The following is a 22,877-nucleotide window of genomic DNA, read 5'->3' as shown; positions in this document are numbered from 1 at the left end:
TAACCGGTAGGCGTGGCTCGGGAGTGGCCTCGTAGGGCAGCGAAGCAAGTGCATTCTGGTAGTTGTTGCGTTTCATCCACATGAGCCAAAAATACATTTTCTGTCTTTTCTCAGTCTAGAGGCACCAACTTCTAAAATAATTTCACATTTCTACAACATAAATTACCCAATTTAAATACACATTCATCTTTCCAGCGGTGAAATATCCCTTTAAGTGTTACAATTTTTTTCATAAAGCAATGCTATTGGTCATCCTTTACGTCTGTCAGTGGATTTCACAAATATTTAACAACCAATGAAAAGCATTAAAAGAGCTTGCGTTAAATCTCGTTACTCCATTTGACTATCAATAAAATCCTCACAGCTCATAGCTCCTTGTAGCTCCGCCCCTCCTCCTCCGGCACACACAGCGCAACGCAGCTCAGAGCTGAATGTAATCAGTGATCTTGTAAGGTTAAATAAATAACTGTTTTTTAAAATAATTACAGCGGGTTTTTTTTTTACTCAAAAAATACTAGGTCTATAAAGGTTAATATTTTATGCATTTGATGTCTGAGACGTGGGAACGGTGAAGAGAGAGAAAGGGCAAACTGTTTGGGCACCTTGGTCTAGCTCCACCCTTTAGTACTGGGCTACTGTGCTAGGTACCCCAATGGAAGGGTGCCAATAAATGATTACCATTCACAACTTCTGACCATGGAAACTGCAAAAATTGCGTACCGTACTGAACTGTACTGAACCATACCGCTCGGTGGAAACGAGCCATGAAACTAGCAGGTTAGATAATCAAGATGATCATTTTTTTGGGCCGATACAGCTGATTGGCACATAGTTTAAAAATAGTTTGTGTCCATTTGTCAATTGCCTGTATAATGTTTCGTTAAAAATGATTTAAAGCATTTATTTCTAATGGAAGTAATAAGTAGGGGTTCATCAAGAAATGTTTGCATGGCAATGTCTCAGATGATTTAGAGTTCCTGTAACTATGCGTTGTTGTGTTTGTTTGTGTGTCTGACCTCTAATGTTGTCTCAATGAGATATAGTCCAGCTGCTGTTTCTGCTGTGGGACAATGTATGTTTAAAAAATCAGGTTTTCAACCATTATCACCTCTCCAGATCTCTCTGTCTCTCTCTATCTCACCCCCTCATGTTGTGTGTTTTTCCTCTCTTTTTCCCTGTGGTGCTGAAGTAATGTGTTTTGGCTCAGTCGGCCTGCTTTTGGATAAGGCCTCAGAGAATGATCTGTCAATCAGTGTGCCTTCTGGCCCTCAGCATGGTTGATGAGGGAAAGAGTGGGATATAGTCAGAGCAGAGGCCAAAACCAAGAGACACATGAAAGAGAGGGAAAGGGGCAGTCCTTTAGGAATATGTTCACCCTGCAGGCTTTCTGCACAGGTTATTCAGCTGCGCTAATCAGGCTACCAAAAAAAAACAAAAAAAAAAACACATTTCCTAATTACAGTGACATTGCTGTGAGAAGCAAGGCAGAAAAAAAGCCTGTAAAACACCTGGGGGGAAAAAACGCTTTACTTCACATTTTTTTATGACATTTGTTTGATAGCCTCCTTGTGAATACATTTTTTGGTTGTAGCTAGTGATGCAGTGACATTAAAATTCTTAATTCTGGCCAAAGGGTACTTGAAAACAGCAAATCCTAATTTTAATATAGCCTCTGTTTAAAATATCTGTGAGCTTTATCAATTTTGTACAAATTTTGTGATTATACACAAAATTCATACAATATATACACTACCATTCAAAAGTCTGGGGTGAGTAAAATATACAGGTGTATATATATAATTTTTTTGAATACTGTAAAAACAGTAATATAGTGAAATATTAAAATAACTGTTTTCTATTTTAATATATTTTAAAATGTCATTCATTCCTCCACTCTTCAATGTCACATGATCCTTCAGACACCTTTCTAATTTGATGCTCAAGAAACATTTCTTATTATTATCAATTTTGAAAACTGTTGCTGTTTCGCTGCTATGATAAAAAAAAAAAAATCAGAATTCTTTGATCAAAAGAAAGTTCGAAAAAGAGCAGCATTTATTTGAAGCCTGAATGAATTATTTTGTTACATGAATGCCTTTCCTGTCACTTTTGACCAATTTAATGCATCCTTGCTAAAGAACAGTATTCTCTCAATATATAACCTATTAACAGCCGGTGTTTACATTTAAATCTCATTAAATCTGGATAATTTCAAGTGTAGACTGCTTTTTTCTCCATGCCAATGATTCTGTTATTGAATGTTAAAGTAATGTTAAAGTTTCCATTTCCTTCTTTTTCTAAAATGGAGTTTTAAAACATTTTAGGTGGCTAAAATCTCGTTGCATCTCTAGAGCAGTTGATGCTATGGATATACTTTAGAAATACGACTGCCTCTCCTCACTCAAACAGTTTCCAAAACCACAATTATAATCTTACGTCCATCTATAATTTCAAGTGGCCGTCTGTGCCACAGTTTTCAGTGATCCGGTAAAGATCGCTGCCTTCTAACCTCAAAAGTCAATTCTGTGGTTTGCCAGTTAACAGACCAGAGAGCAATTCATTATCACAAACAATTATCCTTCAGTCTCCTTGAGCGTCAAAGCTATGAACTGGTGTGTTTTAGAAATAGCTTATAAAGTAATAAATCTTAACAAACGATGAGCTGCTAATGTGTTACATTACAACAGCTCTTGTGGCCAAATGTTTCCTTGTTAGATATACATCTTAAATGAATATCCTCTCTGTCTCTGTCATCTAGGCCACCCAACCCTTTTGACTCTCTGTGAATCTCATACTATATGTGTTTGTCTGTGTGCGCAAGCTCAAGTTTGGCAGTGGCTGATGTGGACATGCCCAGATCTGCACGTTCAAAATAAGAAGCATGCACAGACTTCAGCTGCAGCTAACAGATCCATATCTCCATAGATAAGATCCTCCTCTCGACCCCTGAATATTGATTCGTTTCAATTCGCAAATTAACCATCCGTTTTAGAATGAATCTATGAGGGACTGTATAATGCCAAATTGTGTCATTCATGAACAGATTTCAGTTTACTTATCACTCACCGGCCCCACATTATGCCCATTGTGCGAGCTTCATGTCTGTGTACAGCTGAGAATTAAACATTCTTAAACGTGCCAAAGCCGAAAGTGAGCCAGAGTTCATTTTCAAAGCACACGTCAGTTTAGATGATCTCTCACCGTAGTTCACAAATGCCTCGCAGTGCTGAAAAGTTTTCCTAAAGCATTACACTCAGATAAAAAGGGGAAAAGTACACGCTTGAAAACTTGCTATTGGTTCATTAATAGATCGTGCAATCTTTATTCCTCCTTTCCCAGAATGGCCCGAGAGAACACAAAAAAAGTTTATTTAGCAAGCGAGACTAAGCTTAAAGTACACTGTACACACACTATTCCAGGAAGAAATATTGTGAACAATAATGAGCTGTGTTTATATTTTCATTTGGTAGATCCACAAGACTTCTGTAATATATTTCCATTACACAGAGGCATTTATAAGCTCCACAACGTTTGTCTGTGTGTTTCTGTTTCCAAATAATGAACTGAAAATGCAGACTTTTATGGCATCATATGCATGTTCCTGATATGACCTGTATTTTTGCATAGTCAAGCTCGGTTAAAACAAAAAGTCTATCCAAGATAGCAGACCCAGCACTATAAAATTTAATAATGATTTAATTCTGAAAAGTGCCAATAGAACTAGCTCAGTCTAATTTAAAATAGACATTATTCAATATTTGGGTGTATGTATATTTTTATGTTCAAAGGGAAAGTTTACCCAAAAATTTAAATCATTTACTCACCGTCATGTCGTTTTAAACCCATAAGACTTTGGTTAATCTTTGAAACACAAATCAAGATATTTGATTTAAATGGTTTCGGTCCAATGAAAGTCCAGGAAACCAAAACATCGAAGATCTAAAAAAAGTCATAAAGACTAGATGCATTCGGCCAAGTGAATTTTTTTTTAAACATTTTTAAGAAAAACACATTTATCTGCAGAAAGTATGCCATTTTGACACGGGTAGATTGCCCCTTGTAATTTTTTGCATGATAATAAATTTGAAGGAATTCATTTCAAAAACATCAGGCACATCAGCAAGCGATGCTTGTGACGTCATTATGTTTGACGGACATGGATATGGTACCGCATTTGAAAAGCAGTGGGCGTGCAGGGCTCCAGACTAACATTTAAGAGCAGTAGCACCGGTGCCACTAAGTTCTACAGAAAGGGGTGCCAGCACCTGATTTGGAAGCGCTGGGGGGATTTTGAATCATAAAGTTAATCTAATAAAAAAAAATGCATTAATAAGTGCAGTTACTAATAATATGACATGCTTGTTTATTGGAAATTTGAAAGTAAAGCACTGAGCTTGAATTGCAGACAAAATGAACTTTTAATAACAACAGTAACGTGTAAAAACCTCGTACCATTGTTATTTTGTAGTATCATACTAGGTATTATAAAGGGAGCACTCTTTACTTGCTTTTGTATGTGCAATTTTCAGTCACAATGAAGAAAAGATTTTGTTTTTCATGAGACTGTGACTTCCTATTTTTTTCCCATATATAGGGAGTGGAAATGGCTAATAAGTCAATAAGTGCCCCTCTGCCGCCATCTGCTAGTTATTGTGGTAATTTCATGTCTTTTTTTGTTTCAAGTGTTTGTTTGCCACAAAGTGTTAGTTTTCCTACATCATTAAACTTTTAGTTTTACAAATCATCACATTAGAAGGAAGTAGAGCTTTGAAGTGATGGAAAAGTGTGAAGCACTTAAAAGCCCTTATAACTCACTCTCAAAAGGTTGTAAAATAATGATAAATAATGTAAAAACATTGATACCTTTTTGAGATAAATAAAAAATGGATGATTAACCGAAAACTAATTGAAACTGAAATTTAGAACCTCTAACCAACGTTATTTTCCCATGTCGGTTATTTCACGTGACTCCGCCCCGTCAGTCACATCAAGTGCAGTTTGCAGGCACGGAGAGATGCAGGAGCAGTTATCTTTGTTTATAGATGCTCAGAATTACTATGGTAATTGCATGTTTTACACAGTTTATACACGCAAGTTAATCGCCGTTCTTATATGTGCTGATACACACACAGAGATGGAGCACGCAAGCCCCGAAGCCAGATCACTTTCACTTCCGTCCTCATGAAGTGTGTCAATTAAATGAGTTTAAAGGCTTGCCAGTTTGAACATTAAATCGATAAACGGTCCACACTGCTCAAATGTGTAGCGCAGTTTTGTTCCACTTTCTTTCGTTTGCCGCTTGATGTTTCTCATATGCAACAGAAATGGCACCTCTTACCAGTTGGGCAATGTGGTGGTGGCACCAGTGCGACCTAGAACAAAATTTAGTTGCACCGGCAGGAAAAAAGGTTGCAGTCTAGAGCCCTGCCGTGGTTTAGTAATCACTGTCGTGAGGTCACTTTAGTCATTTATGAGGTTCTATTTGAGTTAGGATGTCTAGGTAGTTCAGTAAGGTCTGGTAACAGAGCATTTGTGAGTGAGTGTGTGTTTCCTCTTCGTCCTGTTTCAGTGGCAAGGTTATAAGGCTTTTTTTCTTGTTCTAACTAAGATCTCCACCTACGCATACCCTAGTCTTTTGTGTTTTAATTGTATAATTACAGGGCAGGGAGTATAACTTAGTCAGTGTCAGCCATTTATAAACAGGAAGTCACCACCCCACTGTTATTACCCATCAACCCCTTCCTCCTAGTGATTGGCTCCCATTACAATTCTCAGTGCCCTAACTTTGAAAATAGAAATAGAAAATTCTCCACATGACTTGTGGGCTATATTCATAGTCTTCTGAAGTCATATGCAACACACACACTTGTTGATAAGTATATACATACTGAGTCAGATCTTTTAAGCATCTACAGTATTTGACACAGCACTGTTTATTTCAGTCACAAGCCCCCAGGCCTGAAAGGTGTGGTTCCTTTTTCTCATAAAGCCATTGAAGGGGCCCCTGAGTGGGGCCAGGGCTCCCACCTGGGCTGTGTGAAAAGGGAGGCCAGTGTAGTGAGATCATGGAAATGTCTTGTGTTTCTTTAACAGCACAGTGTGTAGAGACTGAGTGCTAACTGATGTTTTAGCATCTATGTGACACCACACTGTTTTTCCCACTATGCGTGCCCTCCTGGTGGTGTATTTGTAGAAACGGGTGTTTCAATAAGTTAAAGCGTTTTCAGCTCATTTATGCTCTATCCACATCGGGGTTTTTGAATCTCTTCCTATTTCTGTGCAGACGGTTAGATGCTAACCACATCACTTCAGTGCCTGAGGACAGTTTTGAGGGTCTGCAGCAGCTCAGGCACCTCTGGTTGGATGACAACAGCCTGATTGAGGTTCCCGTTGGCCCCCTACAGCACCAGAGTAACCTGCAGGCCCTGACGTTGGCCCTCAACCGGATCACACACATCCCAGACAACGCCTTCGCCAACCTCTCCAGCCTGGTTGTATTGTGAGTACTGTGCAATTTCAGCCACATACACTAGAGGAATTCTTCCTGCTTTTAACACTGATAAATTGACCTTCCCCTGTTGCCTTTTACCACACGTCAGTTAAATCCATCAATGCGCTACACTAACTGTAGTCCTAGGTGGCTCGTAAAACACTCGTACAAATACACTTGCACATGGTTAAGTACACACGCAGGTAAACAGCAGCGTGGATGGGCGCATTTAGAGAGAGAAAACGAGAAAGCAAAATGGACCCTTGTGTCTTACAAAGTCAAACAGAGGCTATAGACCCTCTCTCTCTCTCTCTCTCTCTCTCTCTCTCTCTCTCTCTCTCTCTGTGCCTCACTTCTGGAAGCTTCTCTGTGGGTCTGATTTTCCAATTACATTCCAGCTGCTGGAAAATATTTGTCTTAGGAGTGGAGGCCAATTAATCCGTTAAGTAGACTGAACAAACACACAGACCTGTGTGGTGAAGTGCTCAGCAGAACGACTGAGGAGTTATCCGTTCAGAGAAAATGTTTGTGTTAATGTTCTGCTGAGAAGTGCATCTTTTTAATGACTGGAAAATTCAAGCAAAATAGACATCCCTTAGTCATCCCTAGTCATCTGAATGGTTATAAATGGACCCATTAATTCTGCATAGATTACATGAGATGTACTCTTTTACCTCTCTGGTTATATTTACTATAATCTATTATTGTATTTCTGGCCCTCTTTTAAGTGCATATAGTCATTTTATCACACATAACTCACTGTAAAATTAACAAAACACAACATGGAAGTCAATTGTAAAATTATAAATTCATGATTTCGATTTTTTTAATGGAGGGTCAAAAAAAATCTTTAAATGAGTAATGCGTGTCATATTGGGTACCTTGATTATCAATGATATTAGAGGTTTTTTTTATGTACTATATTGGTTGATATTGAATATTTAATATTACATGCTCATTTCCCTTCTTTTTATATCTAGGTCACCTCTGCCATCATATATTGCTCACAAAGTTAATCTTTAAAAACATTAACGCTGTTAAATGTAATAATTAGCAGCATTCCAAGTGAATATCCATTTTTTATACCCTACATTGTTTTGTTTAAAAATTCACTTTTAACATTTAAAAATAATTTATTTTATTTGAGTATTTTATTTTTAATTTATTTAGAAAAAAAATATATACAATTTTAATAATTTATTTTTATTTATCGTCATAACATACACATAATTATCAGCCTATTGGTATCAGCTAGAATCAAATTAATATAATGTAAATTAATATGTGTAAATTAATATAATCTCTAAAGTATTGCTTTTAAAATCTTGTTTGTCCATCTTTCAGGCATCTACACAATAATCGGATTCAGGAGATTGGAAAAAACTGCTTTAATGGGCTGGACAACCTGGAGACATTGTGAGTTCCCCTTCACTTACACATGTAATCACACTTCCTGTCATTAAAGAGATTGTAATCTGCTGGAGAGGGTCTGTCATCAATAGCATCACACTACATTTTTTTTTACAAGAGATTGGCTGTGGGTATAAGTATAGTTACTCTGTGTGGTGTTTAGTATGATATTTATCTGCTGCTCTAGCGCCCTCTTCTGCAAGGCTCAGGATTGTAGAGAACATTGGGAGCTCTCTGTAAGGATGCCTTAGTTGACATTTATTTGAATACCAGTATGCAGTAAAGTAGAGAACACACTAGACATGAAGTACTTCACTGGTATGTGAGCAGAGACAAAGGTGGAGTAATCCATTGAAAAGAGATCCCTAAACTTAAGCCTGAAACGTTAAGTAATGTTTTTTATTTGGAATAAAAAGCATGTTGTATATGATAAGTGTCAAAATAACATTTGGATTTGCAGAGGTTTATGACTTTAGAGGAGCACAGTCCCTCTTCGGCACTCAAAATGTGCAAGTTGTTATTCTAAAAGAGAGTAAAATCCAATGGCTCATTTTAAAAAGATGTAGCAAGTGTGCTGTCTTCTTCGCTTGAATTGAATTCATCAGGATTTACAGTATACTGATAAAGGACAAAGGAGTCTTTTAGGACCTTCGGCTTTACCTTATTGCCTCCGTCCTCTCTCTCCACTTACCACAGTTCGTTTAGCAAGCATCCACTGCGTCAGGGAGGAAGAGGCGAGGGGAAGGGGAAGGCAGATAGCCATCGCTGACTCTGCTTTATTTACTTATTCTGGCCATAATTAGGACAGGATGAGGACACACCAACGTCCTGTGCCCCTGGGGAGGAGAGTGGGACACCAGACAGGGGCATTAGGGGGTAGAGAGGAAGTATCATGCCAGGTTGTATCATGTGGCAGCTGAGATAAACAATAACACACTGAGAAATCAGGAGACCGGCTGTCCTGACTGGCCTCTGTAAACAGCCGAGTTGATTTGTCTCTCAAAAGATTTTTTTGTTGTTGTTGTTTTCTCCTTCTTTCAGATTGTTTGGCCAAAATGATCTTCAATTATAGCTGTCCTCAAACATTGAGCTGAAACAGAGAAACATATTATTATTCTGCTTTATTAAATTGGCTCAGGATAAAGAGCAAAATTTTTTCTATATTAGTAAAGGTACTGGCTTTGCTCGAGTGTTTTGTTCACACAAGAAACATCTGCCCTGTCTCCTTTTAGGGATCTAAACTTCAACAATCTGAAGACCTTCCCAGAGGCCATTCAGACACTGCCCAAGCTGAAAGAACTGTGCGTATCTCCAAACACACACATTCAGACACTCATTTACAGTCATTCTAATAGTTCCTCTCAGCCACTTGTTTTAGAGTTAGTTTTTGATTGGTGGGTGTTATTAGATTGTTGTTAGAAAATGGGGATTTCTGAACATCTTTTTCAGAGAGGAAAAAAAACATAATTGTTGTGAAGTGACAGGTGCTTCTTTCAGCATTTTAAAATTGTTATAAAAAGCAAAGCCTTGTGAGTCCTTTTTAAAATCAAGGAATATTAGAATAGTTTAATAATGCACTCAAAATGAAGTGTCCCAAACAGGTGTATGTTTGTTTAACCTCATCACCATTGTGTTTTGAAATTCAGAGAATAATTACTTGTGTCAAGCTGCCATCTAGTGTTGAGAATTAGAAGTGCTATATAATATTGAACTGTGATCAGTGATGTAGCAGTTATGAATCTCGAGGGAGAATGTCTCTGAGTGCTCATCTCACAGAGCTTCTTAAAGATTTTTAGCTTAATGATTTCATAATGATTTTAATTTCTCCCTGTTTGCAGTGGATTTCATAGCAACAGCATCGTATCCATCCCTGAGGGAGCCTTCTGTAGGAATCCCCTGCTACGCACAATGTAAGCAAATGCTGATCCCATTGTCATGGAACACACACACACAGTCTAAATGAAATATTGTTGTGATTTATTTTTTCTGGCTATAAACATCCATTATGTCTTCAGCCATCTTTTTGACAACCCTCTCTCCTTCGTGGGAACCACTGCTTTCCAGAACCTGTCAGACCTGCACTCTCTGTAAGCAGAATCATTATTCAATCATTGTTCTGGAACTGAATTGATGACACTGACTCACAATTAATGAGCATGTAACTGGCAGGTGTCCGTTTGAATGACTGACCTGCATGCTACAGTGTTTACTTGCTTTTATATGTTAATTTCTATTTATTCAACTTTATAGGAATTATTCACAAAAATTAAAATGTTATTCCAAACCTTTTCTACATAATGACCTAGTTATAGTATTCATTTCTTGAATCTGTTATATATTTCAGAATGCTGCGTGGTGCCAGTATGATGCAAGATTTCCCCAGCCTGACAGGAACAATAAATCTAGAAAGCCTGTAAGTTTATTTTACACGGCATAAACATACACAAAGAACAGTGTCAGTTACAATAAAATCAACAGCAAACCATTTATGTAAGTTTTCCTAATATGGAAATGTCATACAGCACAGCCTGAAATGACAATAAATTACAAAAATGAAAGGCTAGTCATTTAAAGGTGCACTATGCAACTTTTCCGTCCACTAGAGGTCGCCTATTCAAATCAAAGGCGTAGTTTGATGACGCCAAGTTTGAGCGCATAATCTTGGGATATGTGGTCTTCACCTCACAGCCAGTGGAAAAGAATCGGGATAGGACTTGGGCAGAAATCATGTTCATGGATGCGATTATTAATGTTATTGTAGTATGAAGCGGAGCAGGACCGAGTTTTGTGGGAGCTGAGCAAGGCCGCTGGAGCGATTGTTAATAAGATGAACGCAACACGCAGCGGGACTTTTATAATGCCACAGTCGCCGGCGCCACTTCCACTTTTCCGGTCATGAGTATGAGGTTACGCAGCTTTGATTATCATATTAGATACATCTGAGTGTGTGGAAAATGATGTTATGATGTTACTCTGTGCATTCGCTCAGCAGCTGCTATGACACTTGTTGCACACTGCAGTGAGAGTAAAGTAGGGCTGCACGATTATGACAAAAATCATAATTGTCGATTATTCCCTTGAAATTGTGATTGCGATTATTAATTACAATTATTCTATAGCATTAAGCCTCGAAAGTCAAATATACATTGGTTTGGTTTCTTTAAATACAAAAAAAGTAAAAATATGCATGGTATTATAATGTTATACTATAAATAAAAACAATGGGGAAAAACTTAAGATAACCTGCAGAAAGAAAAAAATACATATAAGTGGACTTTTTTTGTAATTGCGATTACATAATTGTGGCCTCCGTAATTGTAATCACGATTACAAATTCGACTAATTGTGCAGCCCTAGAGTAAAGCGTTACACAGTGCACCTTTTAATAAAGTTTAAACTACAGTATTAATTAATCAAAAACACAATTCACATTGAACATCTCTTGTGTTGTCCAGGACTTTAACAGGAACTAAAATCAAAGGCATCCCAACAGACCTGTGTGAAGATCTGACTGTGCTCCGAACACTGTAAGTCATAGAGTTCTACTCATACTGCTGACACAACAGCATAACACATCAGAGACACACACACAAGGATATTAGCACTAAATGCCACTTTGTAACCATAAACGAATATGCCACCACACAAGCATGTTTTTAAGCAGTGACATACCACTCATAACAGTTAGTAACACGTGTCAGTCAGATGTCCATGAGCACCCTGTGATGTGCCAGTTACAGCCTTAAGCGCTCAGTAATTAATCATCAGTCAAAGGCCCCTTAACACACAAAGGTTAGCTGTCACTCAAAGCACTCACACCCGGTCATGGAAAAGCCTTCAAGCCGGTGCTGTCATTCAAGATACTAACATATGCTCGGCATGTCAGTCATAACCGTACACTCCCCTTTCCACATCAGCTTCAAATACACACAGACACACTCCATCACACACAAGCACATTGTGCGTCAGTCAAACGTTATCCACCTCACAGGCCTGTGCGCAGTGGCCTGTCAGAGGCACAGCTGCAGGGGGACGTTTTAAAGTGATGTCTAATGACCTCCCGGAGGAGAGCGAGCCAGAGGCAGGCCTGCTCCCAGCCTGACTGCTGTAACACATCACACATCCTTTAGTTCCTGTCTAAACTTCATCAAAACATTTCCATTCCTCACAAGCTCAGTGTCTCAACATTTGTGTGTGTGTTCTGACAGAGATCTTTCCTATAATGACATTGAAGACCTGCCGTCCTTTCAGGGCTGTGTTAGACTGCAGGACATGTAAGTTTCATGATAGTGCTACATTTTTCAGTACTGACATTTGAGTTATGTTTATGTATATATATTTTTTTATGTGTGTTCTGCAGAAGTCTACAGCATAACCAAATCCAGCAGATAGACAGAGGAACTTTCCAGGGAATGACTAGCCTTAGAGTGCTGTAAGTAATAACAATTAATGTGCCATAAAATGTGTGTATGCCATAGACCGTAAAAAAAATATGGACGACGCGACTTAATTCTCTTCCGCTGAAGAAACGTGAAGCCACTGGAGGTCCGAATATGGTGCTGACATCTTGCGCCGATTTGGAACCGTAGTGACCTTGGGACCGGAGTCTGCGCAGTAGAGAGCAGGAAGTAGAGCCGCGATATCAAAAGCCCGCCCACACTCTCGCAGATGCAGAACAATTCATTATGTCGGTGTGAAATAAACAGTTATTGAAATGTAGAAATTAAAGCTAAAGCTCCAATCTCCTTCTGAAAATCCCGGAAAAAGTCTGTTGGTGCCTCAGAGAAGCCGTCAATCTCAGCTGTCAATCATGACGTCACACCCCCCGTTTTTTATAGCATCAAATAACTAACTAAAACGAACACTTGAAATGAAATCGGCATGATAAAAACTGTCTAAAATGACAGAAACCAACTGGGAAAATTATATGAAGTGTAATTTGATTGTTTAGTTTGTCTCGCGTCCATTAGAATACACTGAGGGGCAGGGGTTATGAGGACTGGGTATACTGGGACCAACCACCTGGGGGCAATCGAGGCGTTTTGGCTTCAGTTTTTAACACAAGTGTGGCAGGCTTTGTATATGTGATAATGGTAAATGGACTGCATTTATATAGCGCTTTCAACAGACCCATGGCCATCCAAAGCGCTGTACATATTGCCTCACATTCACTCATTCATACACCGACGGCGGTGTCAGGCATGCAAGGCGCCATCCAGCTCGTCGGGAGCAGATGGGGTTAGGTGTCTTGCTCATGGACACCTCGACACTTGGTCAGGTGGAACCGGGGATTGAACCACCAACCTTCTGTTTTGTAGAAAACCTACATTAACCACTGAGCCACTGCCGCATATAATGTATAATCAGCAGGTCATTCTCACAAAATAATCCCAGAGAGGGCGATCAGTCTTGTATTAGATGATCCTACATTATTCCACGTATTGCACGGCTACTTGCCACATAAATAAATAAATGGACATGAAATATTGATTTGAATTCATTGGAAGATTTCATTATGTGAGAAGAAAGAGTCTGTGGAGTGATACAACAGAAAGACCTGAAACTAACACAGGAAATGATTTGCACTTTGTCAATTTTGCAATTTTAAGCACTCATTATATAAAAATATTTGGCCACAGAATACTGAAATCAACCAGTCACTATTCAATATCAATTAAGGATATTCTGTGAAGTGAATAACTGTAAGTGGTCTGTTAAACTATATTATTTGAAGAATTGTTTATTGTGATAATGATGATAATTATTATTAGGAATGCACCGATAGCAGTTTTTCCAGAACTAGGTCGATACCAATACTTTCATTTTTGGTATTCGCCGATACCAATGCCTGTACTTTCATTGCATTTGTAATTACATTTTTTTTGTTGCATTTTGTAATTTTAACATTCCGTTAAAATGTATTGTACAAGCTTCTGTTACTTTCACTGTTCCTTCCATTGCTCTCTCATATTTTATCTTTCATTTAATAGCACATGGCATAATTATAGGCTTTATTAGGCTTAATGCTAAGGATTTTTTTTCTACTTGGGTCAGTGGTTCAAATGTTTAGATATCAGTGAAATATCACAATTCTCTATTACAATTGGCACTACAGCAAAAACTACTAGCCTAATTAATGTACATTTAAAACATTATTAAAGGCAAGTAAACAGTCAGTAATAAAATGAGAACAAATAGTACTGAAAAAGTTTTCAGTAGTTTGCAGGTACAGAATTTGAATAATCCACTGTATAACACTGTATAAATTAAATATAGATGAATCTTTTAAATTTACAAAAGTCTTTCAGTCAAGAGCAGTAAGTGATTTCTCTGTCTTTGGTTGTTTTATTAACATTAAAAACACAGCAGCAGGTTTATTAAGCTGTTGTCCCTTTTTAGACCATTATGCTGTCGAGGATCCAATATACTGCTGCACATGCGTTTTATTTCTCAACTTTTTATTTACGTTAAAATAAAAAGAAGTGCATGCTCTCTCTCTGTTTACCTTCAGTTAACATTAGTAATATTGACATATCTGACCGAACTACAAACTTTCCAGCTGTGTCTGTGAAAAAGAGGTATGCGAGATATCTACGAGATCTCACATATGTGCCGTTGAGGCTCAATCCACTCCACGTTCCGTTTATCAGCTTGCGCACAGCAGCTATATAGCCGTAAATATTTAATTTGTTTAACATTCTATTAATTCAATACATTTACTTCATAGACATCCTTCTCTAATACAGTGAGGAAAATAAGTATTTGAACACCTTGCTATTTTGCAAGTTCTCCCACTTAGAAATCATGGAGGGGTCTGAAATTGTCATCGTAGGTGCATGTCCACTGTGAGAGACATAATCTATTAAAAAAAATCCAGAAATCACAATGTATGATTTTTTTAACTATTTATTTGTATGATACAGCTGCAAATAAGTATTTGAACACCTGATAAAATCAATGTTAATATTTGGTACAGTAGCCTTTGTTTGCAGTTACAGAGGTCAAACGTTTCCTGTAGTTTTTCACCAGGTTTGCACACACTGCAGGAGGGATTTTGGCCCACTCCTCCACACAGATCTTCTCTAGATCAGTCAGGTTTCTGGTCTGTCGCTGAGAAACATGGAGTTTGAGCTCCCTCCAAAGATTCTCTATTGGGTTTAGGTCTGGAGACTGGCTAGGCCACGCCAGAACCTTGATATGCTTCTTACAGAGCCACTCCTTGGTTATCCTGGCTGTGTGCTTCGGGTCATTGTCATGCTGGAAGACCCAGCCTCGACCCATCTTCAATGCTCTAACTGAGGGAAGGAGGTTGTTCCCCAAAATCTCGCAATACATGGCCCGGTCATACTCTCCTTAATACAGTGCAGTCGCCCTGTCCCATGTGCAGAAAAACACCCCCAAAGCATGATGCTACCACCCCCATGCTTCACAGTAGGGATGGTGTTCTTGGGATGGTACTCATCATTCTTCTTCCTCCAAACACGTTTAGTGGAATTATGACCAAAAAGTTCTATTTTGGTCTCTTCTGACCACATGACTTTCTCCCATGACTCCTCTGGATCATCCAAATGGTCACTGGCAAACTTAAGACGGGCCTGGACATGTGCTGGTTTAAGCAGGGGAACCTTCCGTGCCATGCATGATTTCAAAACATGACGTCTTAGTGTATTACCATAAGTAACCTTGGAAACGGTGGTCCCAGCTCTTTTCAGGTCATTGACCAGCTCCTCCCGTGTAGTTCTGGGCTGATTTCTCACCTTTCTTAGGATCATTGATACCCCACGAGGTGAGATCTTGCATGGAGCCCCAGTCCGAGGGAGATTGACAGTCATGTTTAGCTTCTTCCATTTTCTAATGATTGCTCCAACAGTGGACCTTTTTTCACCAAGCTGCTTGGCAATTTCCCCGTAGCCCTTTCCAGCCTTGTGGAGGTGTACAATTTTGTCTCTAGTGTCTTTGGACAGCTCTTTGGTCTTGGCCATGTTAGTAGTTGGATTCTTACTGATTGAATGGGGTGGACAGGTGTCTTTATGCAGCTAACGACCTCAAACAGGTGCATCTAATTTAGGATAATAAATGGAGTGGAGGTGGACATTTTAAAGGCAGACTAACTGGTCTTTGAGGGTCAGAATTCTAGCTGATAGACAGGTGTTCAAATACTTATTTGCAGCTGTATCATACAAATAAATAGTTAAAAAATCATATATTGCAATCATACTGGATTTTTTTTTTTTGATTATGTCTCTCACAGTGGACATGCACCTACGATGACAATTTCAGACCCCTCCATGATTTCTAAGTGGGAGAACTTGCAAAATAGCAGAGTGTTCAAATACTTATTTTCCTCACTGTATATCCATCGTGGTATTAGTTGTTGGTATCATAGCATTTTAATGAGTAGGAGTACACAAGCATAGTATCGGGACCGATACTGGTATAATTATTAATAATATTGATATTAGAAGTAGTAGTAGTAGTAGTTGTTGTAGTAGTATCATTAATATGAAAAACAAAATGCTTATAATCACATAATAAATGTATTTAATTGAATATTGTATTTGAGTATTTACTTGAACTTACACTACAGTTTTAAAAAGTTTAGGGTCGGTAAGCTTTTTTAAAATTATTATTATTATTTTAATATTTTGGTATTTTTTTCTTATGCTCACCACCAAGGCATTTGATCAAAAATACAATAAAATATTGTGAAATATAATTACAATTTAAATTATCTGTTTTCTATTGTAGTATATTTAAGTCAAATAAAAATGTATTCCTGTGATGGTAAAGCTGAATTTTCAGCATCATTACTCCAGTCTTCTGTCACATGATTCTTCAGAAATGATTCTAATATGCTGATTTGGTGCTCAAGAAACATTTCTTATTATTACCAATTTAGAAAACAGTTGCTTAATATTTTTTGGAAACCATAATAAAAAAATAATTCAGGATTCATCCATTTTAAAGATCATTGATCTTTTGTAACTTTGTATATGTCTTTACTGTCACATTTTATAAATTTCATGCATCCTTGCTCAAGAAAAGTATTCATTTTTCATTTAAAAAAATCTTACTGACCCCGAACTTTTGACCTGTAGTTTATATTGCTTTTATAGCTGTTTTACAAAAGCAATACGTTACGAGAGGATATACATTACAGTCATTTTTACTATAGTTAAAAGAGCTTCAAGGTACTCCTAGCAACACCCCTCAACCATGGTCAAATCATGAGTGTGAAATAAATGAGCAGCTTATCAGTAATCACATCTCCTCACAGTGAATTCACACAAGGCTCGTCCTGAAATCTCAATCTTTACCCAGAGCCATCTGTATATGTTTAGCCTGTGTATCTGTTTGTTTTCTCACTGCTCTACAGAGACCTGAGCAGAAACCGGATCAAGTTCATCCACAGAGATGCTTTCCTTTCTCTCAGCGCTCTCACCAACCTGTGAGTGTTTAGTCAAAGAGTTTGCTCTCATAATTATTCACATTCATTGTATTTCAGTGGATAAACTGCTGGGGAATTGAAAATAGCAATGTATGATACATTAAATCATGACAATTATCTTTAATTACTTTAAGATATTAAAAGTATTTTGATGCAGTTTCTCTACCAGAGTGCCTCTGATTAAACAACAAAGCCATACGGGGCTTTCGTGTGTGTGTGTGTGTGTGTGTGTGTGTGTGTGTGTGTGTGTGTGTGTGTGTGTGTGTGTGTGTGTGTGTGTGTGTGTGTGTGTGTGTGTGTGTGTGTGTGTGTGTGTGTGTGTGTGTGTGTGTGTGTGTGTGTGTGTGTGTGTGTGTGTGTGTGTGTGTGTGTGTGTGTGTGTGTGTGTGTACATGAGTATAATTGCCGTTTTTCCATCATGCCATTAGGGATCTCAGTCTGAACTCCCTAGCCAGTGTTCCTACCGCAGGACTGAGTGCACTGAACCAGCTTAAACTGACTGGAAACGTGGAACTGAGGAACGGCCTAATGTCTAAAAGTCTGCCTAAACTCAGGTAGAGTTCTTCACAGACTTTCTCATGAGCTTTGACTGATTACAGGTCATTAAGGTTGCTCCTGTGTCCCAATTCAGTTTGGATGAATAATGATGTGACGTCCTTACCTTCACACGTAATCTGTAATCATACTCAGAGTGTACTCAAGAAATCAGAGACCTTGAGCCTTTCTTTGATCAAAACCCAGATAATTAAGCAACTCTTCAGGTCTTCCTAAACAGTTTGTCTCTCTTGCTCGCTCGCTCACTCTGTCTCTGTCTCTGTCCCCACAGGTCCATTACAGTTCCATATGCCTACCAGTGTTGTGCTTTTGTGGCTTGCGACAGTGCAGTTAACCCAGCTGAGGATGACGAGCGAAGAAATGCATTTGGTATGACTTTTTGGTATACAGTATAATGCTGTTAAGCTCAGCAGCTTGCTGCTTCTGGTGTATGTGGCCACATGTGATTGAATGAGGTGGTCTGGCTGTGTTTATGTGTGGTATTATGTTTCTCATAGTTGACATGCTTTTATATATTTGTTAGGTGGTGAGGAGGAGATGGAAAGGATTCCTCTAGCCATGCACTGCTCACCCTCACCGGGTAAATACAAAGAAGTCTCTTTTTCTCTCCTTTTGCTTCAGCCAGAGAACTCTTGGTAATGTAATGTTACAAGATACTCACATAATTAGTGCCACCGTCACGTATTATGGGATCCACAATTACATCTGTACCATATTGGCCATTTTGTTTTATTTTTAATAAAATTATTCCCACATTTTTTACATCTGTATATCCCTATTATGTACACTTTCGTTCAAAAGTTTGGGGTCAGTAAGGTTTTTTTATTATTATTATATTTTTTTTAAATAAATTACCATAATACTTTTATGCAAGAATGTAAAGACATTTATAATGTTCGAAAAATATTTCCATTTGAAATAAATGCTGTTCTTTTGAACTTTATAAAAAAAGAATCAAAAATCTATTACAATTTCCACAAAAATATTAAAATAATAAGAAATGTTTCTTGAATGTCAGATATGCGTGATATAAACTCCCAATTGCATGTTATAAAGTCAGAAATGCGTGATATAAACTCAATTGTTTTATGAAGTCAGAATTGCGGGATTTAAACTCACAATTATGTTATAAAGTTAGAATTGCGTGATATAAACTCACAATTGTTTTATAAAGTCAGAAATGCGTGATATAAACTCGCAATTGTGTTATAAAGTCAGAATTGCGTGATATAAACTCGCAATTGCATGTAATAAAGTCAGAATTGCGTGATATAAACTCACAATTGTTTTATAAAGTCAGAATTGCGGGCTATAAATTCACAATTGTGTTATAAAGTCAGAAATGCGTGATATAAACTCACAATTGCGTGTAATAAAGTCAGAATTGCGTGATATAAACTCACAATTGTGTTATAAAGTCAGAATTGCGTGATATAAACTCACAATTGTGTTATAAAGTCAGAATTGCGTGATATAAACTCACAATTGCATGTAATAAGGTCAGAATTGCGTGATATAAACTCGCAATTGTGTTATAAAGTCAGAATTGCGTGATATTAACTCACAATTGTGTTATAAAGTCAGAATTGCGTGATATAAACTCACAATTGCATGTTATAAAGTCAGAATTGCGTGATATAAACTCACAATTGTGTCATAAAGTCAGAATTGCGTGATATAAACTCGCAATTGTTTTATAAAGTCAGAATTGCGTGATATAAACTCACAATTGTGTAATAAAGTGAGAGTTGCGTTATATAAACTCGCAATTGTTTTATAAAGTCAGAATTGCGTGATATAAACTCAAAATTGTGTTATAAAGTGAGAGTTGCGTGAAATAAACTCGCAATTGTTTTATAAAGTCAGAATTGCGTGATATAAACTCACAATTGTGTTATAAAGTGAGAGTGGCGTGAAATAAACTCGCAATTATTTTATAAAGTCAGAATTGCGTGATATAAACTCACAATTGTCTTATACATTTTTCTCAGAATTGAGAGATAAAAAGTCGCAATTACCATTTAAATTTTTTATTTCTGTGGCGGAAAGAAGTTTCCCTAGCTCTTCCATGATTAAGAGCTCATATTAAAAACAATTTTTATAGTTAAGTCATGGCAATAAACTGTATGCTTTTTAAAGACTTAGAGCAATATTTGTCATGATTCTTGTCTTTTATTCTCGACATAGTAAAATTAAAAATGTCCTGGAAAATGATTGCTGAAAAAGAGCGGGAACCCTGGTCGGTGAATACTCGAGTAATGGCGCTGAAAATTCAGCTTTGACATCACAGGGATAAATTACATTTTAAGAAATATTAAAATAAAAAAAGAGTTATAACAGTTGTAGATTGTTGGTGAACATAAGAGACTTGGTGAACATAAGAAGTTGTTTTGTTTATTCTACAATTTTTTTTTTTTAATCTATTTTTAACATAAAATATTGATTAGCCTCTTATGCACTCATACTTTGGATTGATGTGACTGTGGTTTCCATCTTTCAGGGGCATTTAAACCTTGTGAACACTTGTTGGGAAGCTGGATGATCCGATTGACCGTGTGGTTCATCTGCCTGGTGGCACTGCTCTTCAACTGCCTGGTCCTTGCAGCCACCTTCTCCCCACGCACCTCTCCTCTCTCCCCGGCCCGACTCCTGGTGGCTCTCCTGGCTTCCGCTAACCTGCTGACAGGGGTCTACGTGGCAGCACTGACACTCCTGGACGCTGTCACCTGGGGCTCGTTTGCCGATTACGGCGTGTGGTGGGAAACAGGTGCCGGATGTCAGGTGGTGGGCTTCCTCGCTGTGTTTTCCTCCGAGTGGGCTGTCCTGCTGCTGGCGTTAGCTGCAGTGGAGCGTTGCTTTGCTGTGAGGGCTCTGATGGGGAAGGCTGGAGCGCTGAGGTCTAGTAGTGAAAGGAGGGAAAGACGAAGAAGGTTTGGCATCGCCGCACTCCTGTTGGGATTGGTATCTGTCGCAGCTGCCTGCCTCAGTCTGTATCACGAATCAGCCATGGGTTCTCCTCTCTGCCTGCCCTTCTCCGGAGGTCCTGGACCAGGTCTGGGGTTCACAGTGGCCCTGGTGCTATTGAACACACTAGCGTACCTGCTGAGCGCGGTTGTCTATACTCGGTTATACTGCAGACTGGGGCGTGCCCAGTTGGCTGACCCAGAGCAGGCCGGGTCTGTGAGGCACGTCGCCTGGCTCATCTTCACCAACTGCATCTTCTTCTGCCCGGTGGCGGCTTTCTCCTTCGCTCCCCTGCTGGCCGGGACCAGTAATGCAGTGGGCGGACCGGAGATGGCCAAATCCGTGACACTCATATTCTTTCCCCTCTCTGCCTGCTTGAACCCTGTGCTGTACGTCTGCTTCAGTCCCTCCTTCAGATATGACTGGCTTCGGCTTAGAGGACGGGGGAGGGCCGGAGGTTGCGGCGGGCTGGTTGGTAAAGCGGTAACTAAAGGGACGGTAGCAGGAGGCTCTGCGCTATCCGACGACAGCGAAGGCTTGTCTAGCGATTGCGGAATGTACACAAAGCTGCGCGGCGACACTCGGGGAATGTGCGAACACTGTGACGCCGCCCTCCACATCAGGACATCTTCCTCTTCTGCGTCATCCTCTTCCTCAGCCTGCAGACATTTAGTGAAGTCCCACAGCTGCCCTGCCCTGATGGCGAACGCACCTCAGTGCCTAAACTCAGAGGGGTACTGGCCCGATACCGGGACGCTTTCCGCCCAGTCGGAATATGGAGATGAGGGCGATTCGTTTGTGTCGGACAGTTCGGAGCAGGTTCAGGCTTGCGGCCGAGCTTGTTTCTGTCAGAGCCGCGGCCTCCCTTTAGTACACTACTCTTATAACATCCCCCGCATGACAGACTGAACTCTCAGCCCCGAGCACTCACACACTCACTTCCTCACAGAGTCCTCCAGGGTGTGGAGTGTCCCTGCTCCACAAGGACAGAGAACAGGGAGGGGCTGGACACATGGCTGCAGAGCCATGGAGACACAAACAGACCGGAAGCACTTTTCTCTCTTTTCACACGTGTGTGTGCGTACGTGTGTGTGTGTGTGTGTGTGTGTGTGTGTGTGTGTGTGTGTGTTCTAGTGAATATAGACCAAATCTATGAAAAGGGAATCTGACAATACAGAAAGACTCTCTGGAGCCAAATGTTGTCAGCAAACAACATGTCTTGTTTTCTGTTTCCTGTCCCCCTCAGCCAAATTCGATTGCATTGGCACCCAGGGCTGATTGACAGTTGGATGGACACAGTGATCTTATCTCCCAGTGCCTGCCTTTCATTTTGCAAGAGAGTAGAACTTGTCTGTTTATTTTCTTGGGGCATTTTTAGAAAAGAAAAATATATTTTCCCTTTTATTCTTTCAAGCGTTTGTCCTTTTGATTTAAAGCAGGGATATATGTGCCATTGTTGATTGTCTTTTTTTTTTCCTTGTCGTCATCATAAAGCCTGACTGTGGCGGGGGATCCCGTTCTATGTAGCAAAGTTCCTCCTTATACTGGAGTTCCAGTATGCCGATGAGAATGTAATGTTCATGCTGTCTTGTGTTCCCTCTCATTTCTCTGAGTAAGGTCAAGTTGGCCGTTATGTTGAAAAGCATTCATTCCTTGCATGTTTTTTTCTGAAAGTGATCCTAAAATCAAAGTCCTCTCCTTCAACTAACAGAGTGATCCAGTCATGCCAGTACACTATTAACTGTTTATGAAAAGAAATCATCTTTAATTTGTTATACACTGACATTTGGATGTCTTGACCAGAGTGCTTCCTTTAATCACTAGCAAGTTTCTAATAATTTATTTTAAGACAAAAATTTGGAAAATGCTTTGATGAATGAATGGCAAACTACGCTCTTTTATTCTGCTATCAAGTCACTACAGTAGATCATTTCGATATGTATTTTGTACACTGGTAGTGAAAAAAAATGGGTTTCATGTTAGAGTCATGTTATGGTTGATAAACTATAT

The 22,877-nt window shown here is 39.0% G+C and overlaps 1 protein-coding gene across 1 annotated transcript in view; it reads left to right on the top strand.

The window, feature by feature from the left end:
- Positions 1 to 22,446, top strand: part of lgr4 (leucine-rich repeat containing G protein-coupled receptor 4) — a 72,652-nt gene extending 50,206 nt beyond the window's left edge. The window contains exons 6-19 of the mRNA XM_079805147.1: positions 6,284 to 6,499; positions 7,835 to 7,906; positions 9,133 to 9,201; positions 9,739 to 9,810; positions 9,916 to 9,987; positions 10,245 to 10,313; positions 11,356 to 11,427; positions 12,109 to 12,174; positions 12,261 to 12,332; positions 17,277 to 17,348; positions 17,777 to 17,902; positions 18,175 to 18,272; positions 18,427 to 18,483; positions 20,404 to 22,446. Of these exons, the coding sequence (XP_079661273.1) occupies positions 6,284 to 6,499; positions 7,835 to 7,906; positions 9,133 to 9,201; positions 9,739 to 9,810; positions 9,916 to 9,987; positions 10,245 to 10,313; positions 11,356 to 11,427; positions 12,109 to 12,174; positions 12,261 to 12,332; positions 17,277 to 17,348; positions 17,777 to 17,902; positions 18,175 to 18,272; positions 18,427 to 18,483; positions 20,404 to 21,776 (2,506 nt within the window). The 3' untranslated portion in view covers positions 21,777 to 22,446. The remainder of the gene's footprint in view (positions 1 to 6,283; positions 6,500 to 7,834; positions 7,907 to 9,132; positions 9,202 to 9,738; positions 9,811 to 9,915; positions 9,988 to 10,244; positions 10,314 to 11,355; positions 11,428 to 12,108; positions 12,175 to 12,260; positions 12,333 to 17,276; positions 17,349 to 17,776; positions 17,903 to 18,174; positions 18,273 to 18,426; positions 18,484 to 20,403) is intronic.
- The last annotated feature ends 431 nt before the right edge of the window (positions 22,447 to 22,877 follow it).

The sequence above is a fragment of the Gobio gobio genome, assembly GCF_949357685.1.
Source record: "Gobio gobio genome assembly, chromosome: 2".
Lineage (NCBI taxonomy): Eukaryota > Metazoa > Chordata > Actinopteri > Cypriniformes > Gobionidae > Gobio > Gobio gobio.
Note: the sequence above shows the minus strand (reverse complement) of the source record. Positions and strands in the feature narration are given on the sequence as shown.